Raw genomic sequence first — 19,270 nt, 5'->3', positions numbered from 1 at the left:
TTTTTATTTTACATTACTGTGGTTTACATTTTCATATCTGTAAATGCATATACATATGTTTACAATACTTAAATAATTGTTACCCAAGTTGGTATAATATATAATTACAAATAACTTGCCATCACCAAAAACATTCAATTTCAAGCATAATGTGTGATGGTAGCAAAACTCTCCCAAAAATTCTCACCACAACCTTAAGTCTTAACAAGTGTTGGAGTAAATCCAATATTCCAAGTGGGAGTTGTGAATGTTCCTGGGAACATAAAGCATATTTAAAGTTTAACATGCGCGGAATTTTCTATTACACCCCACAGTACAAGAACATGGTTCCAAATTGCAGTTTATAGTGAATTTAATGAGTTGGGAAATTCTATTTAAAAACATTCCTCATTTAAGTTCTAAGGGGCAAGTTAAAATAAATTGCATAAATATAACACTTGCAAAACTTTAATCTAAAAATATTCGGATGGTGTTTTAAAACGTATACACTTATTAAAACTGTTTAAAGCTGTGAAAATACGTTTTAGAGGCAAGCGGCATTGTAACAAAGTGCTCATCCATCCAGTTGGTTCTTCAGTCCAAGTTCATACATCATACACTGAAATCAAATAGCATAGACATCGGAATGAATGACGTGTATGATAAAGATGACATACTATTTGATCACTGGAGAATTAAATGTCTCCCATATTTCTTTATCACAAGGTGTATTTTACTCGGTTACATCGTGCCATGTTTACTTGAAACGCTGATTGTGGTGAACATCTCCCAGTATATGCTCTGCATGTCTAATTGGTTTTTAATGTTAAGGGAATAGTACGTACGTGATGTGCCAACATCCGCATACAATTCACTGGACCTGTAAAACAAAGTATGTTAAAAGCACTGCTAGGCTACACCCATTGACGACTTGCTATCCAATGAATATACTGTCCAATGATACTCCATAGAGATTTTTTTGGGTTGGATCGTGTAATTGTCGTTAAAACCCGGTACTACCTGACAGCCAACTAGTAAGGGTTGTCACGTAAACAGAACGTGCCAATTCGTCACGAGTACAGGATACTTACTGAAATTCTTGCACGTTGCTCGTGTGCAGTTGACAAGTGCGCACATAGCCATCTGAAAAGGAAAGGTATCATTAACGCTTCTCCATAATGCTGGTGGTCAGAATGCAAAAAAAATATTCCGGGGTGAGTAAAGATTTTAATTTACCACATTTGTGATTGTACAGTGACCATTTTCAAGTTGGGCAAGGATAAATGAACAAGCAATTTGGAATTATATGGCATCTTAACCTGCAGCTGCATCACAATACTCTACAGAAACTTGTATATGAGAGGCACTGGAAAAGGATGAAAAAAATGTAAAATGCTGGCAAGGAGTTTGCAGCATTAATTGTAGGAGAAGCCATTTCCACAGCAGTATCTCATGCTGCTGTTGGCTCGCTGCTTCCATAGATCAATATTCACATGCCCTTAGTTTTGAGATGTTGAGTCCTGTGTAAGAATAAGCAATATTACCAAGCATACTAAACCAATAATGCCTATTAAGGGGTGGGTGAACAATGCACCGAGATGGTACCTAATTGTCACTGGCCATGAAAGCGCATACACGTACACTTTCCGTGCTGGTTCCGGCAGATCGCGTACTCGTCTGTCACGTGCAGGATCTCTATTGCGTCTGTTATGGCTACGGCGAGCTCGAGTTTCTTGAGGGCGCGTGACTTGGGCTGGATCACCTCGGCGCAACACATCACGGGACTGTCCTCGCTCAGATGCACCTGTCCGTGAGAAATTAAAGCGTACATCATTAGTTTTTCCTACGTCATGGGAACGGAACCAGAATAAAAATAATTCAAGCACTGATAGCATGGGTGAGCTTACGTTGAACTTTTTCTGTAGCTGCAGCAACTCCTTGTTCCTAGTCTTGCTCTTATCCGGTTGTCGTTCCTTGGCCTTCCTCCAGTCAGCCATGGGTTTGTCACGTGCCCTGTGCAGTCACGTCCACCCATGTTCCAGAATGGCTATTTAAAACGTGTCCGTCCCACAGGGCGGGAGAAGACCCTCGTCAATGAAGCAGTGGATTGACCAAAGGCTGTACAAATGCATTGTACAACTATGCTGTATTTTCAGTTTGTACCAGTGATGTACTGGACATCTGTCAAAAAGCTGCATAGCTCATCGGATTCCTCCAGTCTAAAAGACACCGATTCTGATTCAGGATATCTGACGTTTCACTCCATGTTCCTTGAGAAGCTCTTGGCACGTGGTGTGGGACGTTGGACATCATGCCAAACCAAAAGACGGTAACGTCCCAAAACCAGATATACAGCACAACCTGAAACGCCTACAACAAGCAGTATGTCCACGGGATTAATTGTTTATGCCTCGGTGCTTGCTGCGTTACACAGGTGATTCTAGTGTGGGTACGTACGTACCCCTGGGAGTGAGCCGAGTTCGTTGGCGCATGAGCATCGGCGCCTGTCGAGACAAACAAGTGGTGAACCTTTTGAAAAGTGCTGGGGTTGTAGACCAGCGTTTGAACAAGTTAAGCAAAAAAAAACGCAAATGTGTAAACAAAGTATAAGGGAAACCTCAAATTACAGCATGGAAATAAACGAAAAGACCCAGTGTGCAATCGTGTATTGGTTGATATAGGCACGGTCGCACTGCTGCAGGAGTGCTCTCGATAGAAATATTCTCATTTCCCTCCATGCCCGATGGATTGGAGCCAGTAACCCTGTCATATCCAGCGCTTAACCGTAAAGATACCAATTTCGTAAAGGCCTCCCCCCAACCAACTGCGTGCTCGAGTTAGACAATGATTGTTAAAGCAAGCGGGTCCATGAACCGATTTTTGAGTGTTGTCCCCTCATGGTCGAACTAAAAACTACGAACTTAACTTATTTTTTTTACCCGGTTAAGGCCCACCGAGCTATATAGTTTTCTTTTTCAGCAGCGACCTGGCCACAAATGATGCCTCTACGAAGTGGCTTATCGCGTGGAAATGTATAGCAGCCAAATACTCTCAACCGCGTGTCGATACTAAATGTGGCGGGGATATACCGGAGGACACCGGAGAAAAGGTCCACGCGACCACAGGGAGAACACGCAAACTCCAAATATACAGTCGGGATCGAACCCACGACCTGTATCCCAGGTGAGAACATCTCACCACTGTGTATACAGGCTGTCCACAGGTTTCTCTCTTTTTCCTTCTACACACACCTTGGAAATTAATTGGGCCGGATATCCTGATACATTACACTCGTTAAGAAAATAGTATTGGAACTCTTGTGAGGCATTCAAATATTAAAATGTATTTGATTACCTGCTCCATCAGGCCAGTACATCATACCACAGTCTGGATGAGAGTCACTGTTGGGGGAATCGTGGAGTGAAAAGACACGAGGAAGAAACAACACAAAATAAACAGTCATTCAAAGCGATATTAATAAGTAATCGGTGTTGGCCTATGACCAAGTTACCTAATGTGCCCGATAACATCGAGCTAAGCAGGTTTCAGACTTGGACGGGCGAACACGTTCCTTCGGAGTCGGCAGGTAAGAACTTGGTTGGACAGCGCATTCGTGCACGACAGGCAAATATTCACGACAGACAGACAAATAATCCCTGGTGTGCAGTCTGGAACCTGTTGTTCCTACCTGCATTACGGTACACGTAGGTTACTGCAGGGCACCAACAAGGCAGTACAGCAAATCAATTGTACTGTACTGTCTATGCTCCCCACCTTTACCAACCCACGCTGGGCATCATGGTGGAATATCGTAAAATCATCTCCACGACCCACATGGCATTGGGAGGGCCCTCATCCGGCAATGGATTGGCAAAATGGCATGCACACATTCTATGGAGTGACTGGAATGCCAATCGCGATGCCTGTTCAGTGTTTTTCACTGCAAAGTCCTGCCACCTAACGAGGAATGCGACATCGGCTCGAAGAAAAACATGGAGCTAACCTTTCATAACTTGGTTGCCACCGACAGGGCATCGAGACCTACGCAGACAAATCGTACGTGCGCGAACTTGCGATGCGTGGCCCTCACCTCTCTTCCGTGGAACAGTAGTTGTCAATGTCATCGTAGATTTCCTCATTGCACTCTGCTAACACAAGGAAGGACCGTGCACAGAAAAGAAGCGAGCTCACGTCTGCATGTGTCGCATACTGTGCACAATATAAAAGTACTTTCATATCTTTATTTTTGCAATTGTGCATTTGGTAACTAATTGCCACGTTTTGTTTACGTGACAAACCTTACTGGCTCACTGATATCTGATGGACCCTGCATGTCGTTTTAACCCTTTCCCATTCCGATGACATACGTGTACGATCACATACGTCATGAGTTTTTCTTCCGATTGGAACGGAATCGGAAGGAAAACTAAAATCAAATAACTTGATCGGTACCGAAGCACTCACAAGGCAATGGGGGAGGCTGTGCGGCACAGTTTGGCACCAGCTATCATAGAGTGCGGTCGTGTTCCGCTCCGGTTCTCTGTGGTGAGCAAAATCACTTTTAAAAACAGCGGCGCTATGCCTCTGAATAAAGTAAATGCTAACTAATTCTAGATTTGAAGTTTTCGTGACTGCAAGGATTCATACTCTTTGCTTTTTTTCTGTAAAGTCACGTAGGTGAAAAATTAAAATAAATTAAATCACGACGTTTCGGGCACAACACAAGCGTCCATCTTCAGGTGGGGACAACTTAGCGAAAGCACAATCGCTTAAGTGTGTCCACAACTTAGCGTATGTGTCCACACTTAAGCGGTGTGCTTTCGCTAAATTGTGTCCACACTTAAGCGGTGTGCTTTCGCTAAATTGTGTCCACACTTAAGCGGTGTGCTTTCGCTAAGTTGTGGACACCTGAAGGACGCTTGTGTTGTGCCCGAAACGTCGTGATTTAATTTATTTACAATTTTTACCTACGTGACTTTACCGAAAAAACCAAAGAGTATTAATGCTAACTGCTTGTGCATTCTGAGGTTCAGTGGTGAACGGCACCCAACCTGCAACTTGCAGACGTCTCAGAACGAGAATAGGTTCAGGTGAGTGAGATGTTAAGATACCCACCCACCTCCCACGGTGAAGTAACCGTCATTGTTATCCATGGAGCTGTGGGGGGGGGGGGGGGTTAGGTCGCGTAAATAAAAATACTGTATGTTATTATCTAGGATTGAAGCTTTCGTGACTGCAGAAATTATATTTTAATTTTATTTATTTTATTTTATTTCTACATACGTGACTTTTCCGAAAAAACCAATGAGTAAAAATGTGTTGTAAAACCCTCCTCCACAGGACACAGCCAATTAATAAAAGTGTCACGTGGATTGAACGAGCGTGATGTATTACTGCTTCAACAGCAGCAGCACCACCGCCGGTGTTGTTGTTGTTGGAGAGTGATCTTACAACGTTTTGCTGGCAATTGCATTCAGCATCACCAGGTCGTTTACAGAAGCTTAGATCTCGAGTGAAGCGCTTCCTGAATCGGGTCCTTAAGTAGATACCACGGTTTAAAGCTTTCGTGACTGCATGGATTCATATTCTTGGTTCTTTCGGTAAAGTCACGTAGAAGGGAAACAATAAAATAATAAAAATATAAAACAATAAAATTCTCACGACTTTTCGACTGCAGCACAAGCAATCATCATCAGGTGTAAGTGTATATAACATATTTCTTTTGAATTGTGATTATTTCCCAAATAATTACCTATAAAAATAAGACGATTAAAAGAGAGAAACTCCGTAACAATATTTAGCAAAAACAGTTCATAGCGTTATTGTGGACCCTATATCGTACGATATGTTGTCGTATTGCGATTCCTCGGCAACCCTCGAATCTTATAAATAACCGATAGTAAGTCGTTTGCACACACAGGATGCGAGTGATGTTGATGATTCATCATACCCAGTGCTTTCCGGCAGCATAACATCATCGTATTCCCCACTCTCCCGGTGAGCAGGGTGGCCTTTTATTTTCGTTAGGAAAAACAAGTGCATATTTAAGGTCACCAGCAGAGCAAGAAAGCGGTTTTAAAAAAAAAATCGGTGCATCCCAACAGCTCTGTCCTAAAGCCCAATTATGCTAAACTCGCTGTAAGCGACTCATCAAAGATCAAGAATTTAATGGGTGAAATTCCCGCTTCCATATTCTTGGTGTGATATCCATTTAGGTGGTCCCTACCATATTTAGTTACCTGGGTCGTTTTAATATCCGATTGCCTAGCTCCCGCCAGAGTAACGCGGAATTTCTACCACTGATACAGGGTCACCTCATTGGAACAGTGACGGGAACTCTTTGCCATTGATGACTAATAACAATAAACAAAACACAAACCAGTAAATTTAACTGGATAAGGTCTTCAATACATCTATATAATTACCACTGTAAACAATCATGTGTGTGGAGAGAAAAAACAAACCTCAGCATAAATTGTATTTGATTACCAGCTTTGAATATGTTGTTGTTTAATTTGTAACACTGATCACCACGTATAATCATCATCATCATTATTACACATTTGCTGCTATCTGACAAAGATGGTGCTGTAAGCAGACGATTGGTATCACCCACCTCGCGCAGAGTCCTTGCTGTCACCGCACATTGCAGGCCTGTGGGCAGAGACAACGATCATTGATCGGTTTGGCAATCGAAAGCTAAGCCGGAGGTTTGGGCCTAGTAACTATTGGGATGAGAGGCTGCACTGGAATGTAGGTGTGGGCTGCGAGTTGGCCAGGAGATGGCAGTGCAGTGATGGTATCGTGAATCCATTCGAGTGGTTCCCCTCCGGTGTGTTCATGTTTGTCTCCACATTCCCTGGTTTCTTCCCTCGTGCCAAACACTCCTAAGTGGAATTGCCCAAACATCCCGATGTAACACGGCAGTCCTAAATAAGAGTCTGGGCTTTACTGGGTCAATAAAAGACATTATTATTTAAACACCCAGGTGCCAAGTTGCTCATTTGCACATTGGAGGTTCTTCTAACTATCCTAACTACACACCGTTAGGGATTCTATAGGAAAATCTACGGGTGACAGTGCCCCCATAATGAACATCAGTGCCCCCCCCCCCCCCAATCAGAGACAGATTTTCAAAGGGTATGAGTAAAAACGAATAATTGACTCCCACACGCACAATGTGACGGATGCCCCTTCAGTGTCACAATCGATCCACGGTGGAGAGATGTTGGTCGCCGCGGTGGCGAGATGTTAACTACCTCGCCTGGTATACAGGAGGTCGTTGGCTTGATCCTGATCCTGACGCCTGCTGCTGTATATCTGGAGTTTGCATGTTCTCCACGTGGTCGCGTGTATTTTTCTCCAGGTCCTCTGGTTTTTTCCCTCCATATTTAGAATCAACATCACGCGTTTAGAGTACTTGGCTATTGCTATACATGTCCACGTGATAAGCCACTTCGTTCAGCGGTCATTTATGACCAGGTCGCTTGTAAAAAAAGAGCTATATAGCTCAGTGGGCCTTACCTGGTAAAATAGAACATAGTTTAGTCTTAATAGTAATCTAAGTGATATCCCCCTTGATGCCACCTGCTAATGGTCCAAGAATTGCCACCGCAAAACTGTTTTCGTTCTTGATTTTAAGCTTTCGTGACTGCAGGAATCCATACTCCTTGGTTCTTTCGGTAAAGTCACGTGGGTAAAACAATAATGGATCACGACGTTTCGATCGCAACACAAGCAATCGTCATCAGGTGGGACAACCACAGCAAGACAAATCTGCTGAAGTAGCAGAAAAAACTGCTGAATTATGCAGCAGTTTTTTTTTTCTCAGAAAAAACTGCTGAATTAGGCAGCAGTTTTTTCTTGCTGTGGTTGTCCCACCTGATGACGATTGCTTGTGTTGCGATCGAAACGTCGTGATCTATTATTTTCCTACCTACGTGACTTTACCAAAAAAACCAAAGGGTAATGTTTTAGTGTTTTACCGATAAACGCACGTGTGCAGCGACCCACCATAATTTTCCAACTGTGTTTCGAGTCGAGAGGTCTCCTAACTCTTAACGGTGTGTACGGTCGTGCCTTCCCCAAAATAATCACAACAATAGTAACCGCTAGTTATTCAATGTCATTTTATGTCACTTCACAGCTGTCAATTGGGTGAGTGCATACGTGTATTATATGCACAGGGGTCCGGACCCCATGCCTTGCCCTTACCCTCTGCTAGGACTCACGATGTCATCGTAATCCCCGCTCCCCTCACGCCTCCGGAAATATTTATCACTTGGCACCTGCGACAAGCAAATACAAGAATCCTCCATGTAGCCGACATCGACTGCGGGTGCAAGTGCGGGACGCGAGCATCTATTAAGGCTGGAATAAGTGCACTCGGGGATGGGGTGGCTAACACTACCTCCAGCCGCCTTTGTCTCTCATGGTGCTGATGTTTACACACCGCATCAGCTCACATCACGCACGCACACTCATGTAGATATTCATCCCGATACACGCCTTTTAACTGTGCATGTGATAATACTGCACGTTACTTCCAATTGTCATTAGTAGTTCAAGTGAAATCTGCAGCCACCAGAGGCATTACATTCACCATTAAAAACAACTATTCTTTATCTTCTTGGTTCTTTCGGTAAAGTCACGTAGAAGGGAAGTTATAAATAATAAAAATAAAACATAATAAAATTATTCTCACGACGTTTCGGCCACAACGCAAGTAGCCGTCCTCAGGTGAAAACCAGGTCTGTCGAGGCGACTTTACCGAAAGAACCAAGAAGATGAATCCCTGCAGTCACGAAAGCTTTAAATCGAAACTATTCTTTAATCATGGCAATTCATAGGATCGTGACGACGGTGAAACACGACCGATATATCCACAAATTCTGCGTGCAACTCAGGTTAGACGTTTCACATTGACGCACTGGAGAGGCCACCAAGAGATAAACCCGTCCAACCGCGTTACTGATTTGCACGTGGAAAACATTGATTTTTCTTTTTTACAGGTTCTCGACTGAAAGTCAGACGATTCTTTCTCTTTCAGAGAGCAAAGCGGCAGCTGTGTTTAAAAACCCCCTCACGCGAGCTATAGCGAGGCACTCACACTTTTAAACGCATTTCATGTACACGTGGAGATCCATGAAAAAAGCTGTGCAGTATTCTGCACTTTTCTTCTAATCTCCACGCACGAGCACACGATATGCAAAACGGTGTACGACAATTTCATATCGGTATTCCAGTCCGGCCACATTCTTTCCGCCCACACAAGACTTATGCTTCATTACACACAGTTTCAGGGTTTATCGTTTCATTTTAATTTAAACCCAGGTGTCCCCCGAAAATGGTCTCTAAATTATAAACTAAAAAAAAACCGTACAGGCCTCTCTGTTACCCACTGATGGATGGATGCCATCTCATGCCGGGTGATTCACGTTTTATTTTTTTACTAAACTTCACCAAAGTGTCCTGCAACTGCCGATCGTCAGTCTCGACCACAACAACAGTCAAGTGGACTTGGGACAGTACAAGTCGTGAGAATCTATGATGGCTCGTGGACAAGACTGACAACAGAATGGCAAACCAAAGGGAGGGAAAGTGCCCAAGAGGACATCAACAGCGAAGACGGAGAGATCAAAATCAGCCCGCGCGCGGGTGCTGGGTGGAACGTCATTTCCCGAAACTGTTGGAGGCAGCACGGACTTGGGGAGGCGTTCATCCAGCAGTGAATTGATCGTAGCTGATGATGATAACGTGCAGATGCTCACCACCTCGTTGTCCTCCTTTTCCTCTTCATGCCCTGTCGGTGCCACGTCGTCGTAGATCTCCTCGTCATTCGGCGGCCTACGGAGGAAATTGGCGCAGACATCAATGTTGACACGTTTGTGTGCGTGCATGCGAATATACACAGACGCGCACCTACATTTACACCCAGGGGGCTAATTTCAGCCAGATCTATCCGGTCCTATGACTCGGAAAAGATTTCCTCGCCAGGTGCCACGTCCAGAAATACATTTCTCTATGGCTGTGACTACGAGTTACGTCCCTACTCCAATTGACCAGCCCACCAGAGTGAGAAATTCAACCCATATAATATAAACTCACCTCCATACACAAACTGACGAATTACATGCACATCTACAAGATCAAGATCCCCCACGCTGTCTTTAATGGACTGTCAGAGCTAGTGCTGTTAGCGAGCACCTATTAAGACTGGCACAGCTCACAAGGCAGTGGTGGTGGCCAGCACCCATGCGCGACTGCCTTTGTCTCTCCAGTGCTCATATTTACACACCACACAAGGTCATCGACCTTGGGGAGAGATCCAGAGTTTTCATGTATTACTCACCCCCGATGTTATCTTGAGCAGGAAATCAAACCAAGGTTGTTATATACCAAGCACAGTGCGCTAACCATCGCTCTACCACTACCCACACACCTGCACACGCCTACGCTCATCCAAAAAAATGTTACGGTTATGCCCTGTTATTGTAATATCCAGGCTGTGAATGATTAAAATCTGCAGCTCAAACAGCGGTCACGACTTCAGTGACACACTTAGCTTGGGGGGGAGGGGGGCGAGGCACTCACAACGATAGCTGGGACGATTACTCCATTAAGCCGATTGACAAAAAACTCTTAACGAATTTCTTTCGTGAAAAACCTCAACGAATTTGTCATTAGCGCTGCCTTAAAAATAACAAGTACGCAATAGGCAACGTTTCGGGCAATGGCCCTTCGTCATAGCACACAGACGGTGGAGTCGTGGACGATTAGTCAGGGCGTTTAGAAAAAAAAAGGAAGCTGCCCCCCACCACACCCTGCCTCCTGAAGGCAGGAAACCCCTCGACAAGCCACGCCCATAGTGACGTAGCTGGCGATGTCGATGTCACCAAGCCCCTCCCCCACCCATCACCTCCAGTCCAGCGGCGCACGGGGGAAACGGAGTTGAGTCTACTTTTTTTCCCTTCTCAAACTCTTTTCATGTTACCCCGATGAGTCGAGTAATAGAACAGCAACCGATAGAAATCATGGTGACACTGGCTCAGCGGCGGAGCAGAGCCGCTCGCAAATGAGAAAGTTGCGAGTTCAAATCCTGGTGGGGTGGAGGGGGGTGCTTTGACTCAGCCCCTCGGAGGGGTCAATAAAACGAGTATGATTTTGTGGGGAAGTCAACAGTTTGAATGTGGAGTTTCTACCAACCCACCTCGGCTGTAAAGAAGGACATGAGCACTGCCTCAATGCTCATTTGAGCGGAAAATCACCTTAACGCTCATTGACTCGACACCCTTTTGGGGTGTTAAAAGCCGCAGCGTTAATTCTGCAGCAGAAAAAAAAACTCCGCTCAACCTTGCGAAGGCTGGCCAATGCCACCGGCGGCTTCTCTTCAACGCGGCAAGGCTGTAGTCGAACCGCTTGACCGCACAGAAATAATTTAACGCGCGGAATGGCCAGTATTACATCGCAGAACACCTCAACGGGGGTGGTGTTTATGCTGCGGGATTTTTCCAGTGCAATTGGCGCATACTGTAATGTACACGCCTGCGAGCGTGGATTTCAAGAACGTTTTTTACGGAATCGCTCAAAATGCAGGCCCGATCTCGTCAAGATTTCGGGGGGTGGGGGGAATTGTGAAGCCTGGTTCATACTCGAACGGGCGACCACAATAGATTTCCCAGGTGCCGAGGCTGCAAAATGTGACCAGGAGATTTCAGTTCCGCGCATCGCCTCCTGTCCTCGTTTGCTCCCGTGGGTTTTCTCGGGACGCTGCAGTTGTTTTTAAATCCTTTATATTAAGTTCACTTGCTTGCTTGCTTAGGACCGTGCAAATATTTCGGTCGTTTTTTAACCCACTTCCCGTGATCCAATCGAGCTGACATTTTCCACACAGACTCGTTGTGCGTGACAATTAATGTTCGTGAAATTTTTTGTTCCAAAATTTTACACTTTTTAGGACAAAAATATTATATTTAATTACCAATTGCTTAATGCTGCCATGCAATCATCTGACCCATAGGTGGCAGCCATCTCAAGCCAGAGGACGAGAGGACTCTAGCCGCCACGCATATAAAGGATTTATAGTGAAAAACTTTGTTTTTACGGGTTATACTTGTTTAAATCTCCCATGCCAAACTCTCATGAGCCGAACTGGTCTCGTCGCCACATTTGAATGCAGGAGCCTACTGAGCAACCGAGTCTTGAGATGTTTGAGGGAAGGCACTCCTTGGTGAATAATTGACATTAGGAATAAGTATTCTTGGGTCTTTCGGTAAAGTCACGTAGATAGGTTCAAAAAAATACAATCGATTGTCATCAGGTGACGACCGCTTGTGTTGCGATCGAAAGGTCGTAGTTTTTTGTATTTGTTTTAGAACCTAACTCCTGTGACTTTACCAAAATACAATATAATATGAATTCCTGCAGTCACGAAAGCTTTAAGTCAAGATTTATTACGAGTATGACTATTATTCCTTATTATCATAGGGGTTGGCAGGTGGGGGGCAACTGTTGCTCTCAAGAGAGTCAGCTCATACGCTGGTCCCACTCAACTCATCTCGAAAATCCTCCCCCACCCACGCACCCCATGTATGCAAGTATAACTTATTTCACACCGTACGTGCCACTCAAACTCCCCTACTAACTTCAATTTCGTTTCACGGTTTACAGAATAACACTGTCTCCTTGTATCATTACATAGCAACGAGCGTACAATCGGAAGACAATTAGAGACTTTTAAAAACAAATAATGATTTCCACTCACCTGCATTGGTCTGTCGCATTTAAGCTCTCGCTTAATAAATATAAATACCGTCTTCTGTTCCATCTGTCTAACCGCGGCACGTTTGTTCATGTACACGTGAGAATATGAAACTCGGGCAGATGGCGTGAACGATTCAATCACACATAAGCCAATATAAATGTGTCGTTAAACCCGCCACCACCCGACACAGCCAATTGGTAAGGTTTGTCACATAAACTGAACATGGCAATTCGTTACTAGTACAGCACACCGGTGTGTTGGAGAGCAAATTCACAATATTTACAATCCGAGTACGACGTTTCTCCAGTAATCATATTTACGCGATCTAACGCAAAAAGAAAACTTGTATAATGGATGATATTGGTCGCAAAAGCCTACGTGTTACAGATTATATAGATTATAAAACGAGTTTGGCGGTGTCTTGAAATAAGAATGCGGAAAGTCCGGGGTGCTTCAATAAAAACAAGGAAGCAACATTAGTTTTTTCCCCAATTTCCGTGAGAAAAAAAAAACCCCTCCATGCAGCCACAGGTTTCACAACTTTAATCGCCAACATCATTGAGGGTCACTTCAGTAAAAGGCCACTCCACCGCACTGCACCGTTCGGAATTCAAAAACATACAACAGTACACGCACGACGATCACTCCAAGTACAATACCAGCTTTGAGGGGCACCTTTGGTGTCGTTTCGCCATCATGGCCGTGAACTATAAAAGGTGATCGTTAGTACGGGTGATCATTCCTGTACTGCTCCTCTTAGCTCTCGAGTTAAAAAGAAAGAATCGCAGGCACATTTATTTGCCACAATGCACCATTAGCTTCTCAGCGCTCACGGAATCGGGCGCATTAAAGTTGATTTGGTAAAATGCCCATGGGGTTTCTCACTTTTGATAGCAAATAAACATTGCGTCTGTGTATGTGTTCATTAATGGCTGGTAGTGGGGAGCCGTGGTGTAGCGGTTAGCGCGCTGCGCTACGAATCTGCCGACACGAGTTCGATTCACGCTCACGGCCAACACCAGTGACGATTATCTGAACCGGTCCTGGGCATCCCCTAGGTCGACTCGGCCTCAAATGTGTACCTGGTGCGGTGTGTAAACATCGCCGCTGGGGAGACAAAGGCGGCCGGGCGTGGTGTTGTCCACCCACCCCCTCGTGTGCCGTGCCGGCCTTCATAGGTGCTCGCTAACAGCACTTGCCCCTACAGTCTGTTAAGGCTACACGGGGGATCTTCTTTGATGGCTGCACGCATACTCACACCACATCTACGTACAGCTCCGGATGCTCCACCGCGGCATCCTGACGTGGTGGCCGCGCCGACACGGGGACATGTACCACCGGGGACACTGCATGGTCACACAAAGACAAAGACCCCCCCCCCCCCGTATAGCCTTAACAAACTGTTGGGGCAAGTGCTGTTAGCGAGCAGCAACTATGAAGGCCAGGATGGCGTACGAGGGGGTGGGTCGCCAGCGCCACGCACATAGAGATGGAGCCCACTTGACAGAATCGCAACAACTGCCGAAGACTTATTCAAGCACAGAGTGAGACGTTGGGTTGCCTTTTAACAGATTATGAAGATTGTAAGATGCTTGCAGCGGGGGTGCACGGTTTGAGCCAGCTACCACCCTGATTGCGATTGCTGCCGCTGTATTGAGCAAATATATAAAAGCCGTCTGCTTCACAGAGGACGCGAGAGATCCCGCGAGTTAATCGAAAGAGAGTAAGCCGTGCGTGCCGGCATCATGGTCCAAATTCGCCGTGCTTGAAACTCACTTGAAAATAACCTCATTGGGGAAAAAACCCACGGGTGCAACATCACCTCCACGGTATCCCCGCGCTATAAGAACGTCGCGAATACCGTGCGCACCAACATCCGCTGGACTCGAACCTGTATAGTTGAGTCCGCCGGGCGGTCGCGGGGGCTTGGCGGGCGGCGGTCCCAGCTGGGCCTTCGAGGGCAGCTTCCTCCTCTGGGGCGTCCCTTCCCCTCTGCTCCCGGGGTTCGGAGACTCGCTCGATGTTCTGGCGACCTCGGGAGGACACGGGGAGCTGAGGGAGGGACGATTGACGAGCGGCGCCTGTCCCGCACCGGGTCGCCAGGCGCGCTGCGAGGTCGGCTCCGGCGGAAGCGGGCACGGGGAGTGGTGGCGCACCGACGGGCGTTTTGGCAGCTGAGGGGGCTTGGGTATTGCCGAGCTGGGAGATGCGGCGTCGGCGACAGCGCCTTGAAAAACGTAGGTGTTCTTCCTCACCTTGCCCGCGCCGACATCGTGGTGCATCACGCCGTGGTCATAGGTGCTGATGAGCTCCTCCGGCTTCTTGGTCCGGTCCAACGCCTTGGAGCAGCCGCCGTTCTCACCGAGTCCCTTCGCCTGGGAGGGGATGGAGTGGTTCGCGGGGCGCGGGCTCCGGAGGGCGGCAGAGTTGCCCCCCCCCGGGCCTGGGTTTACCTTGGGGGAGGCTTTGGGGGGCACGGAAGGCGGGGCGTTGAAGATGTTGCGAATGTTGCGGAAGTCCTTGAATTCGGGTTCCGCGCGTGCCCACCAAAAATAAGCACAAACAACAGACACCGTGGACGTCATTAGTCGGAATTCGGTGCTACAGCAACCAAGTGATGAGGATCGAACTAACGAACTATCTAGCCAACTAGTTTTATTTCGGCAGGCAAGGCCCACTGAGTTGTGTAGCTGTTTTTCAGAAGCGACCTGGCCACAAATGATAGCTCAACTGAGCGGCTCATCACGTGGACATTTATAGCGGCAAAATACTCTAAACACGTTAACAAATGTGGAGGGAAAAACCGGAGGACCTGGAAAAAAATCCACGTGACCACGCGGAGAGAGACACACAAACTCCAAATATACATTCTAGATTTGAAGCTTTCGTGACTCCAAGGATTCATATTCTTAGGTTTTTTCGGTAAAGACACGTAGGTAAAAAATTAAATTAATAAAAGTAAAATAAAAATAAAAATCACGACGTTTCGGAGGCAACACAAGCTTCCGTATTCAGGTGGAACCGTCACAGCACGATAGCTGTATCAAGTAAATGAGAGATTACAAGAGATACCACTCCGTATATATATATTTTTATTTAATTTTTATTTTACTTTAGTTAATTTTAATTACAAATTTTTACCTACGTGACTTTACCGAAAAAACCTAAGAATCCAAATATACAGCAGGCGTCTGGGTCGGGATCAAGCCCACGACCTCCTGTATACCAGGCGAGGTAGTTAACATCTCGCCACCGTGGCGCCCAACATCTCGCCACCGTAGATCGATTGTGACACTGAAGAGGCATCCGTCACATTGTGCGTGTGAGAGTCAATGATTCGTTGTGTCCATATACCCCGGCAGCTGCGAGTAGAGGTGTGGCATTTACCGTGTTTAAAATTTGTAGTTGGAAGTAAAATCGCATACAGTCTTAGCAATGTGTCGTGGCTCGTGTCATGCGTGCCAGATGCATCTCTCTATTACTACCGTTTGTCCCTCGTAAGTCAAATGAGTACCTGGTGTGATGTGTAAACAAAGGCGTGGTGTTGGCCACGTACCCCATCGTGTTCCCCAATGCCGGACCTTCATAGGTGCGCGCTAACAGCACTTACCCCAACAGTCTGTTAAGGCTAAATGGGGATCTTTGTCTGTGAGCAAAAATAATTCATCATTATTTGATAAGCAGCAATGATTCAATCCAATATGTGCGGGGGGAGGCTACGGTTGCCGGCCAGCCGAGGATAGCAACATTGCTTGGTGTGCTGTCCTGTGCTTCTACGTTGCGAGGTATGGTATTGTATATTAATATCTGGGCCATGGCACAACATTTGAAGTTCATTCATTAGGGATTACCAACCCTCACCCCTCATCTTTTCCCCCCCATCCCTCGCGTGTTTATTTTGGATTTTAAAAAAAGTTGAAACAAACATTCCGAACGACCTCTGTAAATATGGACGCGCCCGAACCAGAAAATGTGAATTAATATTATAAAAAATAGAGAACTAAAATCCCACTGCGTCTGTAAGCAACAATTCGGATTTCATCACGAACATAGTAATACGGACTCTGCCACTAAAAATTACATAAAAACTATTTTTACGTATTTATTGATCCATTTATAATTAAGCGCCGACCGTCTTGTTTCCCAACCTTTTGTCGCGCACGGCTCACGCCGGTTCGCCCGGAATGGCCTCGTCTCGTTGGATCTCGGAAGCCCAACAAGCCACGAGTCTGCCTCGCACCTCCACAGGAGCGGGACTGGGAGTGCTGTAGTACCAGGTGGCGTTAGAGCAGCGGTCGGGAACCTATGGCTCGCGAGCCATATATGGCTCTTCCGGTGACGGCATATGGCTCCCAGACAATTTCCAGTTGAAAAAAATAAAATGAAAAAATCAGTTTGGAACTGATTTTAAAATACTTGTGATATTGCTTAATAATACTGTGTCATTTTAAAGTAAACAGAAATTAGTTTTGAAGATAAATTTCACGGGTCACGCCTGCATGAAGCTCAACCTCACCACGTATGAACCAGACTACAAGGCCATCAGCAAAACCACGCAGCACCAGAAGTCGCATTAAAAGTAAGACATTTTAAATTTATTATACGTTAAAAATACTATAAGGCTCTCAATGAAATATATTTAGAAATATTTGGCTTTTATGGCTCTCCCAGTCAAAAAGGTTCCCGACTACTGCGTTAGAGGTTTGGGCTAAAAGGTAGCAGCAGTTCCAGCGATTGATTCTTAAATTAACCTGTGGCCTTTTATGTCTGCTACATATTTTTTACTTTTTATTACTTTATTGTTTTCCGCGTCTTCCGATTTCCTCCAAAACTCTCGTTCGGCAAAACAAAATTTGTCCAAACATTCCAATGTACCACGACCCTCCTTCAAAGGGGTATTGAGACTCGGTAAGGCTTTCGTGTATCATTATTAACGGAATCTCGGAGGGCATCTGAGTTACAAATCGCCCACCGCTGATGTAACTCGTAAGATCCGATCAAAAAAAACACGCACGCGCTGAATCAACTTCCGCAACATCTCTTTGGCTCGAGACCAGCGGTCCTTCTGAACCTGGGGGTGCGAGATGCTCTTTCTAGGCGGTGGGCGAGACATGGCCTGATTTTTTTTTAATAGAAGGTAAATAATCGAAAAGACAAGTTAAGCACGGGCCCGTACGCACAACTACTCTGTTTCATCAAGAACCAAAGGGGTGCAGGGCTACAGTAAAGTTTAAGGAAGAACCACTGCTCCAAACATCGCCATCCTTCGTTCCTTACTTACCGCCATGGCCGATCCCGGGGTGTCCTTGAGTCTTCACTTCCGAAGCGCTCAAAGGCTTTCTCTTCTCGTTCTCTCTCGCTCCCTCGTCTCCTCTCTCTGTTGAAGTTGTAGCTCTTAGAGCTTGCGCGCTCCCTCGTCCAACCAAAAATGTAGGCGATCTCTCTCTCTCGCTCTCTCTCTCTCGCTCTCTCACCGAGTCGCTTACAGCCCGAGTGGAGGATGTGAAGGGACTGGGCCAGGAGATTGGGGGGTGCGTAGCGCCGCCCACGCCAGCGCAGCAAAGCGTCTCTTCCTTGTGCTGCTGATGATGATGCTGCTGATGCTGTGGCCTCTGCTATTGCTGCTGCTGCTGATGTAGCTTATGCTATTGCTGATGATGATGCTGTGGCCTCTGCTATTGCTGATGCTGATGTAGCTTATGCTATTGCTGCTGTGGATGTAGCTTATGCTATTGCTGATGTAGCTTATGCTATTGCTGATGTAGCTTATGCTATTGCTGCTGCTGATGTAGCTTATGCTATTGCTGCTCCTGTGGCCTATGCTATTGCTGCTGCTGATGTAGCTTTTGCTATTGCTGATGCTGTGGCCTCTGCTATTGCTGATGCTGCTGTAGCTTATGCTATTGCTGCTGTGGATGTAGCTTATGCTATTGCTGATGTAGCTTATGCTATTGCTGATGTAGCTTATGCTATTGCTGCTGCTGATGCTGTGGCCTCTGCTATTGCTGCTGCTGCTGATGCTGCTGTAGCTTATGCTATTGCTGCTGTGGCCTATGCTATTACTGCTGCTGATGCTGCTGTAGCTTATGCTATTGCTGCTGATGATGTAGCTTATGCTGTTGCTGCTGCTGATGTAGCTTATGCTATTGCTGCTGATGCTGCTGTGGCCTATGCTATTGCTGCTGATGCTGATGATGACTGGTCAGGTTGAATGATTATAATACTTTTACGGCTACAGCGTTGCTGCTGTTTCAGTATTCGCTTCTGCTGTTGCCTAGCCCAGGGGTCGGCAATCAAAATAAGAAAAGTGCATTTTTTCGAATTCGGTATATATAAAAAAGAAAACCTCTCAACGTTCCAAGAGCCACAATGGACCGTGCTGGTGAATACGAGGCGGTGGTGGTCCTTCGTACATAACGTCACGAAGTCGTGCTTAAAGAGCCGCGGATTGACGACCCCTAAGCAATACCGATGCTACGTTGGTTGCGGCTGCTGATGATGGCGCTGTTGTCGATGCTGCAATTGCTG

The 19,270-nt window shown here is 45.9% G+C and overlaps 1 protein-coding gene across 4 annotated transcripts; it reads right to left on the bottom strand.

Annotated features, from left to right (window-relative positions):
• Position 1: 1 nt before the first annotated feature.
• LOC133351909 (uncharacterized) lies at positions 2-18,245 on the bottom strand. Of its 4 annotated transcripts, XM_061567503.1 has the most exons (16): positions 18,024-18,245; positions 14,634-15,261; positions 14,001-14,088; positions 9,750-9,825; positions 8,194-8,267; positions 6,596-6,633; positions 5,930-5,990; positions 5,099-5,136; positions 4,070-4,127; positions 3,334-3,380; positions 2,441-2,483; positions 1,887-1,992; positions 1,621-1,783; positions 1,071-1,122; positions 825-859; positions 3-598 (listed from the first exon to the last, which is right to left on the bottom strand). In XM_061567503.1, exons 1-16 carry the CDS (start codon positions 18,027-18,029, stop codon positions 585-587), a joined length of 1,527 nt encoding a protein of 508 aa, XP_061423487.1. In that variant the 5' UTR covers positions 18,030-18,245; the 3' UTR covers positions 3-584. The 4 variants fall into 4 exon arrangements, with proteins under 4 accessions (XP_061423483.1, XP_061423486.1, XP_061423487.1 ...); XM_061567499.1 differs by having other exon boundaries at positions 2-859; XM_061567502.1 differs by having other exon boundaries at positions 2-859; positions 14,016-14,088.
• Positions 18,246-19,270: the final 1,025 nt, after the last annotated feature.

This window comes from Lethenteron reissneri, chromosome 39 (assembly GCF_015708825.2).
Source record: "Lethenteron reissneri isolate LAM-NWPU_2019-01 chromosome 39, ASM1570882v1, whole genome shotgun sequence".
NCBI classification, from domain to species: domain Eukaryota; kingdom Metazoa; phylum Chordata; class Hyperoartia; order Petromyzontiformes; family Petromyzontidae; genus Lethenteron; species Lethenteron reissneri.
Note: the sequence above shows the minus strand (reverse complement) of the source record. Positions and strands in the feature narration are given on the sequence as shown.

Coding starts and splice junctions, on each gene's coding strand:
- LOC133351909 (XM_061567499.1), bottom strand. Junction 1,993..2,440: donor AACTCGGCTCACTCCCAGGG/GTACGTACGTAC, acceptor GTGACTGCACAG/GGCACGTGACAAACCCATGG. Junction 1,784..1,886: donor AGCTACAGAAAAAGTTCAAC/GTAAGCTCACCC, acceptor TCTCACGGACAG/GTGCATCTGAGCGAGGACAG.